Source organism: Tupaia chinensis, unplaced genomic scaffold (genome assembly GCF_000334495.1).
Source record: "Tupaia chinensis unplaced genomic scaffold, TupChi_1.0 Scaffold000178_1, whole genome shotgun sequence".
Taxonomy (NCBI): domain Eukaryota; kingdom Metazoa; phylum Chordata; class Mammalia; order Scandentia; family Tupaiidae; genus Tupaia; species Tupaia belangeri.
In genome coordinates this window covers 1,515,039-1,538,060 of record NW_006159653.1, presented here as the reverse complement: position 1 = coordinate 1,538,060, position 23,022 = coordinate 1,515,039, and the positions used below count along the sequence as shown (strand labels likewise).

The following is a 23,022-nucleotide window of genomic DNA, read 5'->3' as shown; positions in this document are numbered from 1 at the left end:
AGAAGCCGCGCACCGCCGCGGGCGCGGGCATTGGACGCTGAGCCGCAGGGGGAGGCGCCCTGGGAAGGTGGGACTTGCTCGCCTGGGACGCGCTGTCGTTGGAAACAGGCTCGGACGACTTCCTTAGATCAAGTATTAGTATGTATTTATGCACAATAAAAACATGTACAAGTGGAACTAGAAATTTAAACAGAAGTTTAACAGCTTTTGTTTATTATATTAAATAACCAAAACACCTTTTTATTCCCAAAGTTGGTAAAGAATAAATAATATAATTTACAATATGGTACAAAAAATAACCAGGAAGGACAGGCATTCTGCTTTATACATACACTGTATCTGTATATTTATAATCTATAAAACAAGTTCACCTCTCAGACGAGCCGAAAACCTCAGATGATATGGCTTAAAGATTAGCAAAGGTGCCCGCAGCCAGGTTTGCTGCCGAGCCTGCAGTCAGCTGTGCTGGCCGAGCCGGTGCTGTCTGCAACACCCACCCGCTTCACCTGACCGCGTTTCCTGGATCCCACCAGCTCTGACACCGGGTAAAGTCTGCTGTGGGTTTCTTTTTTTTTTTTCCTGAAGACGAACTGCTGCATTTCCTCACTGAATGCACCTGCTGGATCCCAATGTCTGGTGTCCCATGCTGCCTCTCTGCAGAACAAGCCTGCTCTCACGCAGTGATCTAGTTAAGCTATGAGGCCTAAGCCCGCCAGCAGGCCACGAAAGCCTCAGAACCGGCCTGCTAACAAGGTCTTGGAGGTGCAGGATAGCAAGAGTAACTGAAGAAAATCCCCCAAAGACCCCCATCCCTGAACAAGTGCTCTCCACCTCTGAGACACAGGGTGAGAACAACCTCCATGCACCCCGCTGTCTTCTACTGGACGGACTGCAAATTCACCAGGCCTGAGCCCAACACCGACTTCCTTGCTTGGTCTGTTTTAGGTAAGATGCACCAGCAAGAAGGGACGCAGACGACACTGGAAGGACCAGGGAAGGGCTTTCCTACGGACTCATCTCTAGCACAGAAGGCTCAATGTACAAGGGAAGCGCAGGTTGGTACTAAGATTCACATCTTCAGGTGGAAAGGCCCAGACAATGCAGGGAGGCAGAGGCCTCTGCTTCGGTCTCTTGAAAACCCCAGCCTTTAAGAGGTGCCTATTTTTACACATAAACACTCATTTAGGCTGGGAGAAAATGCAGCTATTGTGTTTTGGCTACAAGTGAGACCCTTTCCCCTAAAGACAGTGAGCAGAGGATGTGCACCTGCCGGCTGGTGAAGTGTCACAACCCCCTGGACTCCTGGAGCCTTCTGGGAGCGCCAGGCCAGGGTGCTCTCCTCCCTACCACAGGGCTGTAGTCCCTGTCCCCAACATCGATGCCAGAGAGCCAAGTGGGAGACGCTGCTGAACGAAGAGCCCGTGAGAGCCAACCCTCCTTTCTGGTGCCTTGTCCCATGTAGCTGTCACTGCACTGGGGGCCCCTGATGGGCAGGACTTGGAGCCTGGCTGCGCCTGGCACGAAGAGCACTGCCACCAGGCCTGTCCCGCATCGTGCCGTGCTGTGGGCTGGCATCCTAGGGGAGGGGAGGGAGGGAGGGAGGGTGGCTTGGTGTCCTAACCTCTCTGGTCCCGGCAGTCAGAAACCTGGGGCGAGGGTCAGGAGAAGCTAATCCGAGGAAGCTGACAGGGCGGGCACACTGCACCAGCCAGCTCAGACACGAGGGCTCCCACACTGCGGCACGCACTCAGGCCTCTGGAGCTTGGGACTGTTTTCTCAAGACCAGGCATCAAGTCTGGGGGTCAGCTGGCCTGGCACAGGCAGTCACGCCGGGAGGCGGCACTGAAAGTCGTATGGTTGACGGAGGGGTGGGTCCCCAAAGGCAGCCCGAAAACGTGTGGGGCGTGCGTGTGGGTGCCATGACCCTGAGAAGCTGGGGAAAAGGAATCGCGAGTCCCTGTTGAGGGCGCCTGACTCTCCCGAGCGCGTACTGCCCACACTGTCACGGGTACACAACTCGGAGAGGAGGGGCGAGGAGAGCAATCTCCCAGGGACAGGCTTACGACAGCCAGGGTGGAGGGATGCTGCTGCCCGGAAGCCCACGTCCTCTCCATCCCGCCGCTGGCCGCGGCCGGCTGGGAGGACTACAGGCTCAGAGCCCTGCTCATGAGTGCCGAGGCCTTTCCTCCTCTCTCCGTGCTGTGGACGGAAAAGCCGGTGGAGCGGGCTGGAGCTGGCCCTAAGGGCTGCCGCTCCCCGCTCGGGTGGGTTAGAAAGACCCATCTATTCCGGCTGCCAGGTCGAGGGAAGAGACGAGACAGTGGCATGGCACGGGCAACCTGTGGCCGCACTGGGGGCTGGATGGTGACGAGTACACACGGACTGCAGGCCCGAGGAGGCAGAGAAGCCCCTGCTGGCTCCCCCCGCGGTAACAACGGGCACCTGGGGGGCTCGAGAGGGATCCTGCCCATAGGTCCGGGCTCGGTGAGCTCTGACCACACTTGGGACTCTGAGCCCAGCCTGGGCTCCCTGGACGGGAAGAGAAGCAGCAGGCGACGGGGCAAATGTGCTTGAGGAACACAGGCCTGCACTGGGCGTGCTCTGCACTCACACTGTGCCAGGCAGAGTCGGGGACGTTCCCTGTAACGGCAGGGAGCCTCCGACGCCACACAGCGGCACATGGCGAACCCCAGAGCAGACGAGCAGCCTCACCCTGACCACGCTAGCGTGGGGCTATGCCTGGCAGAGAGGAGTGCTGTCCGAGACGCCCCAGAGGAAACACGGATGGCCACAGGCCCCGCCTGCCCCACCGCACCCCTCACCGCAGACACGAGACCCGAGCAGGATCAAAACCACAGTCCACACCCTGCCCAGGACACAAGTCTCCTGGCGAGGGAGGCAGGGAAGACCTCCGATGGCAAGAGCTAGATGTCCAGCACTCCGGGGCGGGGGCACCATCTGCCCTGGGCCTGCCCTTCTGGTGCCCAGCGAGTAGTGTCCTCTGAAGTGTCCGCTGTCTCAAGGTGCAGACACGATTAGGCAGGGGCCTCGTACCTGTCCTCCCCTGGGTCACTCAGAGTGACCCAGGTGGGCACAGGTCTGGCCAAAAGCAGGATGCCCTGGAACCTCCCACAGAAGGAGGCCAAGGCTTCACTGACTGTGACGACCACGGCAAGGCACGCACGCCCCCTCCACTGGAGGTCCAGCGTGGCAGTCAGGGTGGAGCAGGAGGCTTTGCACGCAGCCCCCAAAATGGCCGTAGGACTGGCGGGGAACTGCTCCACGTCCACCCTTTCTGAGGGCGCCTCTTCTCCCAAGCCGGACCACCCTCGCTCAGCAGGACCCGACGCCATCCCACGCAGCGCGCTCCCGGGCGCGGCCCTCTGCTCGGGCTGTCTTCGGGGTCCCGCTCCTGCTCTGTTCTCTCAAGGAGGCCTTCCCCACCACAGACGAGACTCCTGGCCTCAGAAGGCCCCTCGGCCCCTGCCGTGAGCGCGGTCACTGGGACAGGTCTCCAACGGAAGGGCCGCCTCCGCCGCCGTCAAACAGGACCTCTCGGCGGCCAGGCTCGGCGAGGGCCAGCTCCTGGGCCAGGTCGTTGAACCGCGAGATGTAGTCGATGCTGCTCTCGTTCATCATGCACACCAGCTGCGAGTCCACGACCTGCGGGACGGGGGGACAGTGTCAGCCGGTGCTGGCCGGCCACGCCAGCAAGGTGGCGCTCCTGGTGACGCCCCCGCTGGGACGGAGCCGCCAACACGGGCCCGGGGCCCTGGGCAGAATCTCAGCGTGTCTGTCCAGTGCACAGGCTCGCGCTCAACTGTGCACGAACAGCCCACGTGGGCCTGGACACTGGGGGGACTAGGGTGTGGTCCCCCAGGGAGACGTCCGTGGGGAAGACGGCCATTAACAGAGGCAGGCAGTACAGCACGGAGCTCGAGCGCAGTCAGCTCGCGAGGACGGCAGAGCCGGGGCAGAGCCTGCCGGCGGCGGTCAGAGGTGCACTCCAAGGAGGCGAGATGCAGCGGGAGTGTGGAAAGTCACGTGAACGGGTAGGGAGCGCGGCCAGTCAGCAGCAGCACCAGCAGGTCTCCATCCCCGACAGGTGCGGCTCCTTCGCCGCTGTCTGCAGCAGGGAGCCCTGGAGGAAGCTGGGGGCCACAGCAGGAGCCGAGCCCCGAGCTGTCTCGGAAAATGTCCAACAACCTCAAGTTCGTTTTCAGAAATACCAGACGGCGACCGGCCTCCAAGTCTGTTGCTGGGTCCGCCTGGCTCTGCCTCCCGCGGCCCTCGCCCATTGCCTTGGCCGCACTGCATCACACACTGCGCGCACAGGGGCAAGGGCTGCTGTGCCCCAGGCCGAGGGGCTGGCCTCAGGAGTCCCTCTGCTCAGCGCGACTCGCTCTTGTGCAGGGAAACCTTTTCAGTCACTCACGACTGACGGGTGTGCCCGCTGCACGCGCAACATGTCACCAGGGATCTCGTTGCAGGGCAGGCCTGACTCGGGGCCTGCGATCGTGGTCCGTCCTCTGATGTGCGGTCCTGGCGTGGCGGCTCCGTGTACGCATGCAGTGCCCGTCTGCGGGAGCGGGGGCCGGCAGCACCACACAGACACGGGAAGGAGCAGAGCTAGTGCTGTGGACGTCAGCGCCACGAGGTGCACCCTGTGACGCTGTGCTGGGGAACGCCATCCAGCCTGCATCCGTGCACGGCCAGCCGTGTGGCTCAGGGGCCAATGCCTTGCCGGTAGTCCATCCTCTCACAATCCACAACTTGCAGCCAGATACTGAGAGGCTGAGGGTCCGAGCTGTCCGACCTGGGCTTGGTCAGGGCTCCCTCCAGCACCTGGCTACCTGCCTCAAGTGACACCTACTGACCCCGCGGCGTGGCAGGGCCCATCCGAAGGGCAGCCCAGCTGGAGGAGTCTCTCCCGGCTGGCCCCTTCAGCTCCTGCTGCCCTGTCCCTGTGCTGCAGTCCGGGCTCCTGTTCCATGCCCAGCTCACTCTGCAGCCTGACGTGCCCAGAGGCCGCTCAGTCGTACCAGGTGCCTGGGTGGCTCCAGGGGACAAGAGAGAGAAAACAGCCCCTGTGCTGGGCCGCCTCCGCTGCTGCCGGGGTGGCAGAGTTGGCGTTGCCACTCTTACTGCAGCCATGCCACGGCCAGGGCCACACACGTGCCGCATGCAAAAGCGCTCCAAGGCTGTGCCCGACGTGCACCTGCTCATTCCTCCACTGAGGCAGCCCAAGGCCCCGTGAGACCCAGACCCACTCTGATGCCTTCAGGGCCGGCTGCATGTCTGCCACCTGGGCCACCAGACCTCTGTGCTCCAGAAGGCTCCTGGTGTCTCCCCCGCAGCGTGCAGTCCCTGATGGACCCCAGGCCTGAGGGGTGCTCTGGCTCCTTGGTGCATGGCCTGAGTGGGTAGACTGAGGGGGAGGCCGTGTGCTTACCTCCGCGACATCGGCCAGGGACCTGGACACAAAGGAGTCCCGTGAGTTCCCATCCAGCAAGCTGGGGCCCAGCAGAGAGGTGCCGCTGGGAGCCCCAGCGGGCGTTGGCAGCGTCTTCCGGCTCTTCTCTGGGGAGATGAAGCTCGCTGCAGAAAGGCCAGAGAAAAAGAGCCTGCCTGAGACCTGGCCTTGCCCAGATCTCCAGGCGTCCCTGCACGCCTGCGTGGAGCTGCGGCTGGGGTTGTGCTGCTGGCTTTGCTGCGAGCCAGTCTGTGGCACACGCCAGTCCTCTCACGCCCGGGAGTCCCACTGTGTGCTCGCTGTTTCCCCGTGACCCCAAGGGAAGCAGGGGCGTTTCCAACTTTGTGCACCTCGTGACCCTGCCCAAGTCTGCCCAGCCCACAGAGACCCAGCAGCGTCCTGGGGCCAGGTGACTGTGTTCGCGCCCTGCTCTGGGCCCCCCGGTGCAGGGCCGCCCCACGCCTTCACTGCTCTCTAGAAGCCCCGGGAGCTGGGTCTGCCTTCCCTGACACCCCTCCCCACCACACGAAGAGCTGCCCTTTGGGAGGACGGACACAGCCCGGAAGCCTGTGATCCATGTCAGACGGGCCCAGGACGCGGACAGCCATGTCACAGTATCTCTGCGAGGGACCACAGGAACAAGTGTGTGCCTGTCCTCGGCTAAGTCCTGCAGAAAACTCTCAGGGGCCAGGCTCACAAGGAACCACTGGGCATCTGGCATGTTCTATGACCCCATCGAGCAGGTTCCATGAACCACACCCTGAAAGCCTCTGTGCTTGCCCACATCTGAGCTGAGCCACAGATACTGCCTCGGGAAAAACAAACCCACCGACAGGGCAGCAAGAGCCCCACTCTGAGCACCGAGACTCCGAGGGCTCCCAGACTGACCCTAGCCGGGGCTCACCGAACAAGCTGCTGAGCGAGGAGTCTGTGGAGTCGCTGGGGTACCACTGGGGGTCATGGGTGGGGGAGGCAATCCAGTGTGGCTGGGGGCTGTCCGATGGGGAGGGCAGGCTCTTAGAGCTGTCACTGCCGTTCAGCTTGGCTGGCGAGAGAGGGACTCCTTCACCTGCCGGTCAAAACTCAGGGTCAGAGACACCAGGTGGGGTTCACAGCACCTGTCCCAGTCGGCCACTGGGATGGCAGAGGGTCCACGTGGTGAGGCACGGCCGGGCCCACGCCAGGACGGGCCCCAATCCGCAGAGGGCCATGGTCCACGCAGAGCCTCTGGGTGGTGCTTGCGATGGCCGCGGGAGGGCGCGGCAGTTCCACCTCACTACGGAGGAAGGTTCGGGCAGGTCAAGACCAGCCCGGGCCACTCAGACCTTCTCTAACCCCAGGCTGAACCATGCCAGTGACAGCCACGCTCGGCCCCAGGAACAGTGTCCTGGCAAGCGGTGAGGCCGAGTCTGGCGGGGTCGGACACGAGCCGTAGCCGGACACGAGCTGTAGCCGGCCCGCCTCCTCCCTCAGGAGCACGCCTGTAGGCACTGCCGGCCGCAGGGCCCCTGCTCCGGGCACCACGCTGCCCAGCCAAGGGTGCCTGCAGGCGTGCTGTCCAGTTCCCAGGAGGCCGCAGGCTGGGCGAGCACCGAAGGATGAGGGGAAGAGCCTGACGGGCAGGACCCCGGCCCACGGAGCGCGTGAGGGTCACCGGCCGTACCGTAGTGGCCGGAGCTGATGGCGAGCTCGATGATGGAGTCGCTGATCTGCGTGGCGGGCTCGCCCTGCGAGAGCACGTCCTCGGGAGGGCCGGGCAGGGAGAGGTCCAGCAGGGCAGAGACGTTGGGCGGGGACAGGCGCGGGCGGGAGCCCTCGGGTGGGGTCGGAGGGGCAGGCGTGCCGTTCTGGAGTGGGGTCTTGGGCAGCTCAGGGACAGCGAGAACGGAGGGGACCTGCTGGAGACAGGACCGTGATGGACCGTCGAGCAGAGCCTTCCAGCCTGGTGGCCGCGATGAGAGGCAGCAGTGACCCCGTCCTTCCAGGTGAAGGACTCTCTCAGGATGGGCCTTTCCTGAAACTGCCAGAAATGGCTGGGGTGGCCTCCCGCTCTGCAGCTGCCTCGGGGGCAAATGCCCACGTACAGGGAGCGTGGCTGACAGGAGCTACCCGCTAAGCTGGCCGCTGCGCAGGGACCGCAGGTCGTCTAGAGCGGGAGGTGCTGTCACGCAGGGTGGGCTCGCGGTGAGGGGAGTGGGCCCACGGCAGGACCACAGCGGGTGCAGGGTGTGGCCAGTGACACTACCTGGAGGTTGTCGGGCACAGGCTCCCGCGCAGGCCCCACGGAAAGGCTGGCGAATGGCTCGCTGGCACCCTGCAAGGGCGGTGAGTTGGTGAGTGTGTGGCACCGGGCGTGCCAGGGTGCACCTGCACTTGGTTCTGAGCAGAGCTATGGCCGCCCTGGCATTCTGACAGCCAGCAGGCGGCTGACGGGTGGGAACGCTGCTTGCTGTGAGCCCTTCCGGAGGGGACCCTGTCCTTCAAGGGCGTGCGGACCCGAGCTCTCTGGAGTCCCACTGGGCCACCCTGCCCTTCTGGGCGGCTCTCAAGCAGGCTGTGCATGCTCCCTGGGACCCCCAGGGAGCACTGCATAGGGCTACCCTGTCCTTACCCAAAGGGAGGAGATGCTGGGGAGGGCCGGCAGGGCCTGGCCAACGTGGCCCAGTTCTGGCTCCTGCACAGCCTGGACAGCTCTTCCATGGTGCCACGGGACACCCACATGTGCCTCAGCCTCCCTGCTGGTGGCTCTCCCGCAGCCCGGCAGGCCTAGAGCCTAGGACAGTCTCAGCTTGGTGGCCTTGGCTCCTGCTCCGCTCGCTGGCACCCTGCAAGGGCGGTGAGTTGGTGAGTGTGTGGCACCGGGCGTGCCAGGGTGCACCTGCACTTGGTTCTGAGCAGAGCTATGGCCGCCCTGGCATTCTGACAGCCAGCAGGCGGCTGACGGGTGGGAACGCTGCTTGCTGTGAGCCCTTCCGGAGGGGACCCTGTCCTTCAAGGGCGTGCGGACCCGAGCTCTCTGGAGTCCCACTGGGCCACCCTGCCCTTCTGGGCGGCTCTCAAGCAGGCTGTGCATGCTCCCTGGGACCCCCAGGGAGCACTGCATAGGGCTACCCTGTCCTTACCCAAAGGGAGGAGATGCTGGGGAGGGCCGGCAGGGCCTGGCCAACGTGGCCCAGTTCTGGCTCCTGCACAGCCTGGACAGCTCTTCCATGGTGCCACGGGACACCCACATGTGCCTCAGCCTCCCTGCTGGTGGCTCTCCCGCAGCCCGGCAGGCCTAGAGCCTAGGACAGTCTCAGCTTGGTGGCCTTGGCTCCTGCTCCGGGTAGGGGGAGGTAGAGACGGCCTCTAAACACTCACCCCCACAGCGGGGACGGGGTCTCCCTCCATGTGGGTTTCGGTGGAGTCCTGACCCGAGGCGGCTGCCACCTCGTCGGAAGGCAGTGGAGAGTTGCCAGGCAGGCCCTCGGGGTCCAAGGCAGGGAGGGGGCTCCCTGGGATGATGCCGGCACTTTTAGCTGCCAGGTCGATGGCGCCTAGCAGGAGAAAAGTGGGCAACGTCAACCCCGCTCCGCTGCACTCCACGACAACCCGCTGTCTGTCCGAGGGCACGGCCAGTGGCTTCCCCTCGGGCCTCACGTCAGGGCGTGAGCGGAGGCTTTGACATGCTCTCTGAAGGGCAACGAGACGCTGCATCTGGAGAGGCGCTGCGACAAGGACGTCACCTGGAAACCACACATGGTGGCTAGCACCACGCTAGCAGACTTACTGGCCAGGTGGCTCGGAGCCTGCGCTGGAAGGACCTTAGGCACGATCGGCCGGGACAAAGCTGCTTTGGTCAGAGAAGACTGGATGGGTCGGAGAGAGCCTCTCCCTGCAGGGGCGAGGACAGCAGCAGACGTGTCAGTGCCCCGCTGCCCCGCGCACTGCACACCAGGCTGCAGGGGCCGCCTCTGGGCCTCTGGACCCGCGCTGGCCTGGGCCTTGCTCCGGACACGGAGGGGCTCTGGTGCTTGTCGCCGGCCATGTCCAGGTCTCCCAGGAGCTGCTCGCCACTGTCCTCCACACGCATAGCCCTCTGAGGGCGAAAACCCCCAAGAGGAGCCACGGATCCTGAACCGGTCAGAGCCCATGGGGGACTGACTGCCCTGCCACGTGGCTGGTACTGCGGGCTTCCCGGCGTCCCAAAGAGGGCAGGAGAGAGCCGTCTGGCCTTGCGGTAAGGCACCGCGTTCACATCACCAAGACCGGTGAGAAAGACTGCCCAGTGTGGGTCTCACAAACACTCCACTGTGTGCGACTCATTCCACGGCCAGGGCCCCACTGGGTCTACAGACCCCAAACATGGGCCATGCACCCCCAGAGCACACCCACTGTGGGCGACGCCTGGAAGCAGGAGGTGGCCACCAGGTCTGTGCCCCGCTGTCGTGTCTGGGGCCTGGCACAGAGCACACAGTGGCGGACGAAGGACACCACTCAGAGCCACGGCATGGCCACCTGCCACCCCAAGGCGAGGCTGCACTCAGGCGAGGCAACGAGGCGAGCACCCAGCAGCCCCAACCCTTACCAGTGATGGCGGAGTTCGACAGGACGGAGAAGGGGCAGACGCTGTGGAGCTGGCTCTCAGACGGCCGGGGAAGCAGCGTTCTCTGCGAAGGGACCGCGCAGTCAGGGGACGCTGGCAGCCCCAGGCCAGAGGCCACCCGGGGCTGTCAGACTGCCCTGCTCTGGGAACATCGGGTCCTCTGGGGCAAAACCTGGGGAACCAGGGAGTCGTGGAGGGGCACCTTCAGCTCACAATGCCCCTCTGCACGGCCGGAGGGCAGCCGGTCACAGGGACCTGCCGGCAGCCACCAAGCATGACTGCCAGGAGGCGGGCCTCGGCCTGGGCGCCCTGCGCGGCTGTTTGAGTTCCAAGGTCTCAGTGCCCACGGTGACCTCAGGGAGCCACGCAGTAACTTTCCTTTTCTCAATCGCCAGAGGACAGGGAGGGAGCAGGCACCTCCCGGGGCGTGGGCACCCTGCCCCTCTGCGTCTCCATCCTGGTGGGCACTGGGGCACACGCTGACTCCCAGTCAGCCTGACGGAGGTACCCCTGCTCACAAACGCGTCTTTCAGGCCCGACGGTTGCTCTGTGAGGCCGCCACACGGAGCCCCAAGCTTGCACCGAGACCCTCCTGAGCACACGGGCAAGGGCGGACCTGAGGCCTGGGCCGGCAAGGGCGGACCTGCAGCCTGGGCTGCCGAGGGCAGACCGTGGTGTCGGGACCCCACAGGGCACGCTGGCCCCCACCCCGTCCTCTCACACGGCAAATGAAATAGAATTTTAAAAAGAATGCATTTTTCTTCATAAGACCTTACTCGTAATCTGCTATTTATAAGCTCAGTTAAAAAAAGACCTCTAGCAGTCTGAGTCCGACAAGAACCTGTGTGGTGCCAACGGCGCAGCTCCGGAGTGCCCCAGCCCAGCCACTGCGGACGGCCAGCCTTGCCTCCTACCCTTCCTGCGGCAGCCACGGGGCCCACCCTCACGCGCCCCAGTCCCCAGCCTTCCCTTCGGTCCGTGGCTCGGCTCTCGGTCGACTGCATCCCCAGATGGGATGAGCAGATAGGCTGACAGTCCTCGGTAAGTCCCAACCCGGGACGTCTTGGGACCTGAACCCCAGACGTCCCCTTTGGCAAGTGCTTTGCAGCCATTTTCAGAGCTGACCTCTACTGTCAGATACGGTCGGGCTCCCTGGTGCTAACGTTTACTTAGCCCCTCCACGAGGAAGGACGGGGACGGGCTTCCCCCACTTCACGCCATGCAATCCTGAGACACGCAAGGATCGCGACGTGTCCCGGGGCCAGGTGGGGGAGCCTGAGTGGCAAAGCCCTCAAGGCTGGGACGCGCCGACTGGGATGGGGCTCCCTGACCTGGACCACCAAAGGCTTCCTCAGGTGCCGGTTCCTCAATTTCCTGGGCTTTGGCAAGAAGAAATCTGACTGCATCTGGAAGGGAAGCAGCACCCAGCCGTGAGGCCGTGCCCGGCACAGGCATGGGGGCTCGGCCAGGACCACGGGCAGGAGGCGGGCAGGGACGGTACTTACGCTGATGGAGGTCAGGTGCTGCCGGAAAGCCAGCTCGGCCTCTTTGCTGGGAGAGAAGAGCTTCCCGTGCCGGCTGTTGGGTGGCAACGTCGTTGGGACAGCGAAAAGGCCACCATCAGTGTCGCTGCTCCCTGCGCTGGGGGGACTGGCCACCAAGAGGGGTCCGGGAGGGTTTCTCAAACCTGGAGAGGAGAAGCCGGATCAGTACCCCACAGCCCTGCAGTGAGGGGAGCCCATGGGGAGGTGTTGGGAGCAGCCTCGGCACGGCTGTGCTGTGGCCTGGAGAGGTTCCCTGTATCCCAGCCCCGTGCTTCCGCCTTTGTCCCAGAAACTCCTGTTCCACTGAGAACAGACCTAGCACACGGGCCTTGTGGACAGGCCGCGGGTACTGAACTCAGGAACCTCACGTTAGCCCCTGGTCTGATCTCTCACTTTATTATTTTAAAAAGAATTATTTAGGGACCAGCAGTTGGCATAATGGCTATGTCACTGGACTCCCACGTAGTTGACCATGGTTCAAGTCCCGGACCCGGTGGCTTAAACTTACACTGGGCACGTGTGCGTGCGTGCCCAAGATCCCGAGAGGAGAATGGAGGAGAAGGGATTGTGGTGTGACCATCTCCCCTGGGGGGTGATTTTTGGGGATCCTGGGCACACACGCACACGCGTCCAGTGTGAATTTTAAGCTACTAGTTCCGGGACGTGAACCGCGGTCTACTATATGGGAGTCCAGCGACAAAGCCATTATGCTAACTGCTGGCCCTGGGCCACTGCCTTTCTAATTTCTAGCAGCCACATGAGGAGACACGGAAGGTGGGGGATGCCGAAGGGCAGAGCCACATGGCGGCAGCTGGAACGTCCTCTCGAGAAAGCAAGTCTCCCATACATGGCGGGCCAGTCACCCACAACACAGAAAGCCCAGGATAGAGCCAGGGGCAGGAAGTTGGCTCAGGGCCCTGCCGCACCAGGCCTACGCTCAGCCGAAGGGCAGTGTTTGGGTGCACTCGCCCTTCTGAGGTGTGCCTCCTCTAGGACAGTGACTCCCGAAGATCGGATACCGTCAGAGCACGGCCCTGGTCCCACGCTGGACACTGGTGACTTGCAGGCCGGTGCAGGCCCAGTCGTATCTTCTCAGGGTGTGTAGGGGCGCCCAGCCTCGCCGAGGTGTGGGCCCCCAGAGCAGACGGAGAGGACAGCTTGTGCCCACCGGCTCCTAACCGCCCACAGGGCACTGTCTTTGTCCTAGCACGGAGGGGACACGCCCAAAGCACACACAGGCATACCCACGAAGTATACTCAAGTTTCTTAGTCTACTGCTCAGACTCATGCAGAGGAGCCAGCGGTGGCATGGTGGTTTAGTTGCCAGACTCCTACATGGCCAACCACGGTTCAAGACCTAGACATGGTGGCTTAAAAATCATACTGGTGCGGGACCAGCAGTCAGCATTAATGGCTATGTTGCTGGACTCCCATGCAGTCAACCACGGTTTGAGTCCCAGACCCGGTGGCTTAAATTCATGCTGGGGACAAGAATGGAAGAGAAGGGATTGTGGTGTGGCCATCCCTCCTGGGGAGTGATTTCTTGCTTTCTGTCTCTCTGTCTTTCTGGAGAGCATATGCCCTATAACAAAAAAAAAAAAAGAAAAAAAAAAGAAAAAACTGGTGTAGGAACAGCAGATTGTGTAATGATTACTTGCTGGACTCCCACGTAATTGACCGTGGTTTGAGTCCGGACCTGGTGACATAATACCAGGTGCGTGTGCGTGCATAAGCAAAATCCCAAGAGAAGAATGGAGAAGAAGGGACTGCAGTGTGGCCACCTCCCCTGGGGAGTGAAGGGACTGCAGTGTGGCCACCACCCCTGGGGAGTGAGGGGACTGCAGTGTGGCCACCACCCCTGGGGAGTGATTTCTTGCTCAGTCTCTCTAGTGAACACATGTGCCCTATGCCAAAAAAAACCCCAAACAAAACAAGAAATCCCACCAGTGGGACTTGCAGGTGGCATGGGGGTGGGGTGCTGAATCCCACATGACCAACCACAATTCAAGCCTCAGACCTAGTGATTTGATTTCTCTCTCTCTCTCTCTCTGATGACCAGAACAAGTTCATAAATAAGTAAAACGATAATATTTTAAACAGGGTTTTGCCCCACGGTGTGTGTACTCACCAGAGACACAGACAGATAAACACAGGAAGGAGGACAGTGAGAAATCAGCCCCCCAGAGAAGATGGCTAGGCTTCAACCTCTGCTCCTCCTTTCTCCTCCTGGGATTTTTGGGCACACACGCACACACGCCAGGCGTGATTTTCAAGCCACCAGGTCTGAGACTCAAACCATGATGGGTCATGGTGGAGTCTAGTGACATAACCGGTAAGCCATCTGCTGGTCCCAAATAAATTATTATTATTATTGGATAGTTTCTTTTTTTTTTTTTTTTTTTTTTTCGGGGGGTTTTCCCCCCCCCAAAAGACAAAAGACAGAGAGACAGAAAGCGAGATATCACTCCCCAGGTGTGGATGGCCACACCACAATCCCCTCTCCTCCATTCTCTTGGGATCTTGGGCATGCACGCACACGCGCCCAGTGTGAGTTTGAGTTTAAGTCACCAGGTCTGGGACTCGAACTGTGGTTGACTACATGCAAGTCCAGTGATATAGCCATTATGCCAACTGCTGGTCCCCAAATAAATATTTTTAAAAAAGAAAAAGAAAAAGAAATCGCATTGATTGCACGTGCGTGTGCCGAAAATCGAGAGTGACGGGACTGCAGCACGGCCATCCCCAGAGGTGATTTTTCACCTTCCTTCTGTTTCTCTCAGTGAGCACATGCATCCTACGGCAAAAAAAAAAGATGCAGAATTCACAGATGCAGCCGTGACGGCCAGTCTTAATGCCCACGTACACATACGAGCAGAAAAAAGGCAAGGGAGACTGATGGCCAGGCAGCTTGCACTGCGCCCGCCTGCGTCTCAGTATGCGGCCTCCCCGTCTGCGAACCCTGGAACAGCGCGGCCAGCCCTCCTGGCGCTAAGTTGCCGGTGTGCCCTGTCACCCAAGCCTTCTCTATTCTAATGTTTGAACTTTAAAGTTGTTATTTTCAAAGGCCAGAGACCACGTGCACCTCGCCAGAGAGACAGAAGGAAAGCACCCCTCCAAGGGGCATGGTCACGCCACACCCCTTCTCCTCCACCTCTCTGCCGTTTGGATTTTGGCCACATGCACACGCTCTCAGCATGTGTCAGGCCGCCAGGGTCAGGATTTGAACTGCACTTGACCACGTGGGATCTGCTCACGTAGCCACCGGGCCCCGGGGCTGGCCTGCGAACACCTTAGCTGTTCGGCACCCACTCCAGATTCGGGAAGGCCCGGTTCAGGGCCTTGCTGGCAACAGCTTGGCATATGACAGAGGCTCTGCTGGCCTTCTGGAGTGAGACCTGCAAAGTGACCAGACTGGCAAAGGCCACCTGTCCTCTGCTGTCCCGGCCCCGTGGCCCTCTGGAATGGGCCCCCCAATCACTGTCCCCACAAGGGGTGGTGGTCTCTGTGGGCACAGTGGTGCCCTGAGCGTGACGGCATCAGGACGCCTCGAGCCTCACCTGAGGAGCAAGGTGCACAGCTGGGCGTGAAGGTCTTGCCGCTGCGGAGGGCAGACTGGTTGCGGGGGCAGCGTGGGCTCCGGGAGCTGACCGTAACCACCTTCCCGGGGGAGGACGTAGCCTGCTCCTCCTGGGTGGGCCTCATGGAGGCTGTGGACACGGCATTTGCTTCTGGGGCCTGAGACAGAAAGGGGCCGCAACAGCCTGACTACACGGGAAATGGCACAGGCCTGAGAGCTGACCGGCGGCGGGGGACTCGGGCCATGAGCTGCCGGGCACAAGCGGCCACCGGGTCAGTGATGACAGCCATGCGCCGTGCCCTGGCAGACCCTTTCCCCACCTCCACTGCAAGCACATGTGGCGGACTGAGGACGGGCAGGGAGGGAGGGAGACGCTGGACGGGCAGCAGCTGCTCTGCTCAGCCTCTGCCAGGCGAAGCCCTCGCCTCCGGGCGCTATGTAGGCCCATGGCTGCCGTGGTCCACGTGAGGTGCCATGGCCCACCTGGCACCTCACGGCCATCTTCGCCCCGGGGGCCCTCACCCCCACAGGGAAGACCTAGCTTCTCACTCGCCTCCTCCTCCCCACTGAGGTGACCTCACCCGGCAGTGTGGGCCCAGAGCTAGCTCTCAGCGTGGCCCTCTCCCATGGGGGACCCCACAGCACCTGCCCCAGGGCCAGGCAACCACCTTCAGTGAGCTCTCCACTCTCAGCTGGGCCTGTGGCCAGCGGCCCCCACACTCCGGTTGCATTGGAGTCGGGGAGGCACACCCCAGAAGTGCGCTGCTGCAGTCTGCAGGCAGGGCTGGCGCTGCTCACAGCACTGGCCTCAGCCGCCGCTGCCTCGGGGTCCGTCCCGGCCTCCCCCACCTCCTTTTATGAACCCCCCCAAGAGCCAAACCTGAAAAAGCCCCTGAACACATGTTGTCTGGTCACCCCTTGCTCACCCCAACTCTGCTGCAGCCACGGCCGGAGGAAGCACGGGCCCGCAGGGGACATGAGCCAGAGCAGGTCCAGGCCGAGTGGCCTGGACCACACACTCGGGAGTGGTCGGGCATTGCAGACCACGGAGTACTTGTGTGTACACCAAGGCCGCCGGGAGGGGGGCCTGGCCTGAGCCCCAGCTCACTGCCTCTGCACAATTCCACGCTTCAGTCTCTGCTGCAGCGTTCTGACCACAACGGAACACCCGCGCACAGCCCCGAGTCGATGCTCAGGAAGTCCGAGGTCTGAGTCTGGGTCGGGGCGCTCACCCCGCACCAGGAAAGGACGGGGAGCGCTGTGAGGCACAGGCAGAGCCCCGATCAAGTCCCTCAAGTGTCCCTAGCACAAGGACGGCCTGAACCCCATGCGTGGCTCGCAACTCCACAGCACCGCCGGTCCAGAGCAGCCTGCAGGCCCTTTTCCAGGCCCGTTGGACCACGCACCGTCTACAGCACCTGGCCAACCCCATTTGCTGGGCTTGGAGAGTACGCTGCTGGGGCCCACTGTCCCCCCAGCCCCCGTCACTGCCCTGCACTCAGGAGATCCTAGTGACAACTGTGGGATGCAGGATGGGACTGTCCTGCCAGCGGTGCCCCCACGCCATCTGTGGGTTCCACTAGTCCACGTCCCTGTAACACGCTTTGCCCTGCCCTCCCCACAGCTGCCACCTGTGCACAGCCAGGGGGCTTCCCAGAGTCCTGAGTTCACCTGCCACCCTCCATGCACAGACCTGCCACAGCGCCCCGGACCAGGCTGAGGCTGCTGACTACCGGCCACTCTGCCCTCAGCCACACCGGTGGGCCTGGCCGGCCCATGGAGCAAAGACTGGAGGGGCCCTGAGGTCCCGGTGCAGAGCATGGCTATATCCATCCTGCCGGATACAGTGTTCTGGGGCCTTGCAGGGAGCAGGCCTACACGAGAGCCCCAGGGCCCTCATCTGGAGGGAGAAGCGGTCTGCACAGCCCTGCTGCCCTGGCCGCAGGCCACAGGACCAAGCCTCTTCCCTGGACCCCGGTCCCCACCTACCGGCCTGGGGTTGACCTCGGTGGAGATGAGCCTCAGGAGGCAGCTGAGCAGGCGCTGCTCGTGGAAGGCGGCATGCGTGGGGCCGGGCCGGGGCCGTGGGTCCTGCCCGCCGGGGGCCTGGCTCTCGGGACCCAGAGCGGCCAGCCAGTCCCACTCCAGCTGCAGCTTGCTGGGCTTGCCCATCATGAGGTAGACCTCGGCCAGCGTGAGGCTCTCGGAGGTCTGCAGGTTCCAGCCCTCCTCGCGGAGCTGCTGTGCCAGCCGGCCAGGCGGGGCCTCCTTTGGGGGCCTGGAGGCAGGCTGTCCCTGAGGCAGGAGGGGCGCCGAGGGGCTCCCCGCCTCCTGGGGCTCCTCAGCGGGTGCATCCACCAGGTCCTTAGTGCAAACATCTGGCAGGAGCCCAGGACCAGCGCTGGGCCTTAGGTCTGGGACAGGAGGGACAAGGGTGGAAGCCTCTTGACTGCCAGAGCCGAGAGCCTCCGGGGAGGCCGCCCTGCTGGGAGGGGGGTGCTCTCTCCCGGACCACGTGTCAGCGGCACGGTGGCACTGCTCGGGGACGATGAGGTCCTGACAGGACTTCAGATAGCGGGGCAAGGGGTCGAGGAGAGAGAGCTCGTCCTCCAGGTCGGGGGGCTGGCTGCAGGCAGGCGGCAGGGCCCCTGGCTCATGGCTGAGGCCCTCCCCGCCCTCTGCTGGAGCCGCGGCAAGGGTCCTCTCCAGACGAGGCGCGGCGTCCTGGAGCCCTGGGGGAGGCCTGTCAGGAGTGTCCGGGCTGCTCAGGCTCAGGGCAGCGCCTCCCCCGGGGGCACCCTCGGCGGGGCTCTCTCCAGAGCTGGGTGAGCTGTCGGCAGCAGGAGGTGGCCGCCCCCCGCCCTTGCCCTCAGGGCCGCCCCGCGGGCACTTCACCTGGCCCCGGGCCGTGCCCTGCGCACTCTGGATGCCCAGGATCTGGGCTGGGGGCAGCGCGTAGGCGTCCTTGGCACTCTGCCGGCAGCGCCCGCCCTCCTGCCAGTGCACTGTGCAGAAGGCCTTGGAGTGCACCACGCGGGCCACGCCTGGCAGCGGCGTCAGCGTGCAGTTCTCGCCCGGGAACAGGTGCAGGGTGGCCTTCTCCTGCGGGGGCGTGGCACGCACGTCCTGCGGCTGCTGCTCTTCCAGGGCCTTCCGCTGAGCGCACGTCAAGGAAAGCCCCTGCTGGCTCCCCCGAGGGCCGCTGTCTGCCAGCACCTTGGGCAGACAGCGCCCACACTCAGGCCCTCCCCAGCCACACTCCCCTGGGTGCTGCTGACCCTGCTCGTGCCCTGCCCGGACCCAGGTGCCTTCCTCTGGCCTGAACTAAGCGCAGCCTGGACATTCGGCATCTGCAGTGACTCGGCTGCTGCACGCTGTCCCCACCGGGAGTGGGCAGGGCCCGGAGCCAGCCAAGGACGTGAGGGCCAGGCTTCCCTGGTCATTCTGCTCCCACCACTGCAGGAGAGCCTGCACCAAGGAACAGCCCCTGCAGAGCTCGTGGGGTCCTGACTCAGGAAAAAAGATACAATCCGCACCTCGTGGAGCGCCCACTTCTGCTTCAGGAACTCGATGAGGCTGGAGACCTTGCGGTGCAGCTCCACGATCATCCTAGGGGTGACGGCAGACGGTGAAGGGCTGGGCCGGGGGCTCCGTGAAGAGCCCAACAGACACCACCAAGCAGCCGTGGGGTCCTGGGGGCACCGGGCAGGAGCGCCGTGGCCTTCAGCGCTTTCTACAGAGCAGCCCCCAGCCGAGGGCCATGCAGCCACACGCACCCCAGAGGGGATGCCCCGCGCCCTCCACCACCCAAGCTCTGGCCACTGCGCCGTGCTGGTCAGGGGCTGGGGTGGGGCTGGCCGGCTTCACGGAGCCCTAAGAAAGCGCAAGCGCACAGACAGAAGGGGCAGAGCACTGAAGGCATGGCGCTGGGCCTGGGGAGCCCCAGGGTCGACGAAGGCAGCCCAGCATGGATGGCCCCGGCGTGACTCCCAACGTTAGCTGTCTAGACTGGCAGGTCCATGGGAGAGGCAGCTCGCATGGACAGACAGGGCTGTGGATGGGGGCCCTGCCGGAGGTGGCGGCTGCACAACTATGTGAGCGAGCACACGCTGTGGACAGTCAGCAGCCCCACACCACGGCTTCACCGCAGGCGAGCAGGAGTGCGCGCAGAGGCCCAGCCCGAAGCCAGGGGAGAGCCATGGAGAGACAGAGCTTTGAGGGTGGGCGGAGGCTCTGCAGCCCACTCCCCGAGGCCCTCTTCTTATGCTCACGCAGCCTGGGAGACCTGCCCGGGGTCTGGTGTGGGACCACAACACAGCATGCCCAGCGCCTGGGATCTGACACAGGTAGGTTGCCACACCTGGTCCTCACGTGATGCCAGGACACGGGGTCCCTGAGGGATAGCCACATGCCTCCCTAAGCCTGGCCCCAGAGCTGGGATCCCTCTGCCCAGCAGGGCAGTGTTACCTGAGGCGTGGGTTCTGGGCAAGGCTCTGCACACGGGCCCAGGCGTGGTTGTTCCGTGGCTGTAGCTCCACTGGGACCCGCAGGGGCAGGCGCACGGGCTTCTGGTCTTCCTCGTCACTCAGACCTGCGACAGCGAGGGACATGAATGGCCAGGGCAGCCCAACCTCACGGCACAGGGAGACGAGGTGAGAGGCGAGAGCAGCCCGCCGTGGGCACGGTAACGAGGCTGGAGACGCGGGGAGGATGGCCAATGTGGCCACTGCCGACTCCTGCCCGCAGAGCCAGGGCCACCCACCAGCAAGCGACCCGAGCCTTGTCCATGACAGCTCTGAGCTGAACCTGACTCGGGACACGTCATAGTGACGAGGCGGGTCGCTCACCCCAGCGTGTGTGAGGGCACTGGGAGAGCCAGGGGAGATGGGGCAGCCGGGGCGGGCCCTGCCACTCGCCTGTCACTGCGGCATGGACAGAACACGCCACACCACTACGCACCGTCGGGGTCGCAGAGCTTCCTCAGGGCCCGGCACATCGGCGCCTTGACCCGCAGGTTCCGGCCTCTGTGGCGCACTGTGGTGGCTCTGGGGAGAGGGAGATGCAGGCCTTGGAGTGGATGGCGGCCGTGGCGGTCAGTGCCACACCGGGACCCGGAACCGGCAGGGCTGCGGGGGCCCGTCTCGGCTCTGGAGCTCCAGCCGGGCCCGGCCCCGGCGCCAGCCCTGCGCGAGGTGCCCACAACTGTCCCAAGGTGGCAGGCGGTGGGACAGCTGGGACCTGGATGTGTGCTGTGCTCCTGGCCCCGCCTCGTGTTAGAACAGCTCTGCTGCGTGGTGAACACGTGGCCTCCTGCCTCGGTGATTCACAGGACGCACTGCTGCCTGTCCCACACAGACCACGGTCCACAGCCTCAGATGGCTGCCTCCTCTCCGCTCCGTCTGCCCTACCTGACCTCCAGGTGGCCACCCCGGGCACAGGTGCACAGGGGCCATAAGCTTAGCCCCACGGACCCGTGGGTGGGCCTGGACCAGATCGAACTGCCCAGCTCTACGTGGTCAGAATAACAGGAGTCAGAAAAATACAGGTTAGACGCCCCAGCCCAAAACCTAAATCCACAAAACCCAAACTGCTGAGCAACAACTCTATGGCACGAGGGGACCCCCGTGAGACAGGTGTGGTCACGGCGAGAGCTGCCGCGTGGAGGGGCAGCCATTCCCCGGCTGGGCATCTGCTGGAGGTGCACGTGAGACTCGTGGCCCCTCCTGGGACGGTTCTTCAGGGTCTCAGTCCCATGTATGAAATTCCCTGAGCTCTGCTAGGGCACAACCCGGGCACGACTGTGCTGGTGCCACAGGGCAGAGCACTCGGCTCCCAGCCCTGCTGCTGGGGCCCATGTTCAGCACCATCTCACCTGCCCCTCGCAGAGCGACGGGGCACGAGTGTTCAGCAGAGCGGGAGAGGAGGGCACCCCGGGAGAGTCCTGTTGCAGCCCCTTCTCCCCAGTCGCCCTTTCTGGTGCTGGGTGTCAGGTCGGAGTCCAGCGCTGAGCCACTTCAGGACGTGCGCAGGTATCTGAGTATCTGAAGTCGTCCAGTACTTTAGCATTCCGGCCCCGACGCTGTCTGGAGGAGGGACTTGCACGGGACAGACAGGACACTGCAAAAGCTGTGAACGTGGCTCTTCGGAGAACGCAGCGGAGGCAGGCTGGGCGAGGCAGAGTGGGCGACGCACGTGCCAGACAGCTGTGCCAGGCAGGCCGGGGGCACGGAGGGCTCCTTGCTTTTAGGTCCAACATCCTGGTCAACGTAGGGAGGGATTCATAAACGATGCAAGGTAGCTCAAGTCTCCGGTCAGAAAAGTACCACATCCGCAGCTCGGAGGGGCCACCGCGGTTGGCAAGTGCACTCGGCGTTTCGCTGCGGTGCAGGCCGGGCCCCGCAGCGACCACAACGCTCTGCTTCAAGCACCTGCGAGGGCCCAGCGGTCCCCACCACGGTCCCGTTAGAGAAGCAGGTCACTCCCCTCTTCTGGTCAGTCCCTTACAAGCTGAAACGGTGTCAGGTTACGTCACTGGACTCCCACGTAGTCGGCGCTTAAAACTCACACCGGGCGCGTGTGTGTGCGTGCCCAAAGTTCCGAGAGGAGAATGCGGGAGAAGGGGCTGCAGCACAGCCATCCCCCGGGGGTGATTTCTCACTTTCTGTCTCTGCCTCTCCAGCGAGAACACACTCTGTAGGAAAAAAGCTCTTAAAAAAAGGAAAAGAGCTGTAGAAAACAACAGTGATTCTTACGATGTACAGAAATTACACAGCCATTGGGAACAACAGACGGCGTAAGGCCATGTGGCTAGACTCGACGGCCGGCTGCAGTTCAAGTCCTGCACCTGGCAGCTTGAAACGCACGCTGGGCGTGTGAGCCCAATCCTGAGGAGACTGGAGGAGACAGGGCTGTGGCCGGCCACCTCCCGCGGGGTGACTTCTTGCTTGCCGTCTCTCTCTGGTGAGTGCAGGCACTTGCAGCAAAAGCCTCTCTTTAAATGAAAGAAGTGACAGCCGTAGCTGCACGAGTTTACATTCACGCCTGCGAGCTCCGTGACGGCACGGTTCAGAAAGGGACATGCCACACTGAAAGGAGGGGCTAGCAGCACTATGGGCACGATGGTTGAGGCACTGGATTCCCACATGGCCAGCCCAGGGTTTGAGTCCTGGACCTGATGGCTTTGCATTTTCTGTCTCACTGATGAGCCCACGTGCGCTCTAGCAAAATTTTAAAAATAATGATAAAATTAAAAACAAATTTGAAGTGGTTAAGCTTCCTGAGGGTAACGGGAGGGGTCTTACACTCTCACGAGGACTGAGACCAGCCACTCAGTCCAGCCCGAACAGAGGGCACTGGGAATTTAGCCTTGTCAATGCAGACCTTTTCACGGTTTCCTGAAGAAAAATGACTGCCTTTGTGTGTTTGTTTTTAAGGTTTTTGTCATAAGACGTGTGCTAACCAGAGAGACAAACAGTGAGAGGGCAAGTGAGGAGTCAGCCCCCAGGGGGACGGCCACGCCACAATCCCTTCTCCTCCATTCTCCTCAGGACTTTGGGCATGTAGGCACACGCGATTTCCAAGCCACCAGGTCTGGAACTTGAACTTCAGTTGGCCACGTGGGAGTCCAACACCACCACCGCCGCTGCCCCTGGAAGGATCTAAGGTCAGGAAACAAGAAGTCCGAAGGGGCTGACGGGACTGCCAGGTGGATGCCTGATGCTTCCCCATGGGAACTTGCTGCGTCGCTGTCCTCTGGTGGAACCAGCCGGGCAGTGGAGGAGGGCGCTCTGTGAAGCCACCCGGGGCAGGGGGACTCCCCTGCCGCAGCTTCGCCGGGCTTTCT

General features: G+C 62.9%; 1 protein-coding gene across 1 annotated transcript in view; it reads right to left on the bottom strand.

Moving 5' to 3' along the window:
* Positions 1–168: 168 nt before the first annotated feature.
* CRAMP1 (cramped chromatin regulator 1) overlaps positions 169–23,022 on the bottom strand; it is a gene marked incomplete at its 5' end in the record, with an annotated part of 53,477 nt that continues 30,623 nt past the window's right edge. Inside the window, 15 exon segments of the mRNA XM_014587021.2 lie at positions 169–3,663; positions 5,453–5,598; positions 6,378–6,542; positions 7,137–7,368; positions 7,719–7,787; positions 8,834–9,009; positions 9,243–9,347; positions 10,041–10,122; positions 11,390–11,464; positions 11,564–11,745; positions 15,160–15,337; positions 17,169–18,335; positions 18,707–18,788; positions 19,647–19,770; positions 20,139–20,224. Coding sequence (XP_014442507.1) covers positions 3,499–3,663; positions 5,453–5,598; positions 6,378–6,542; positions 7,137–7,368; positions 7,719–7,787; positions 8,834–9,009; positions 9,243–9,347; positions 10,041–10,122; positions 11,390–11,464; positions 11,564–11,745; positions 15,160–15,337; positions 17,169–18,335; positions 18,707–18,788; positions 19,647–19,770; positions 20,139–20,224 — 3,034 coding nt within the window.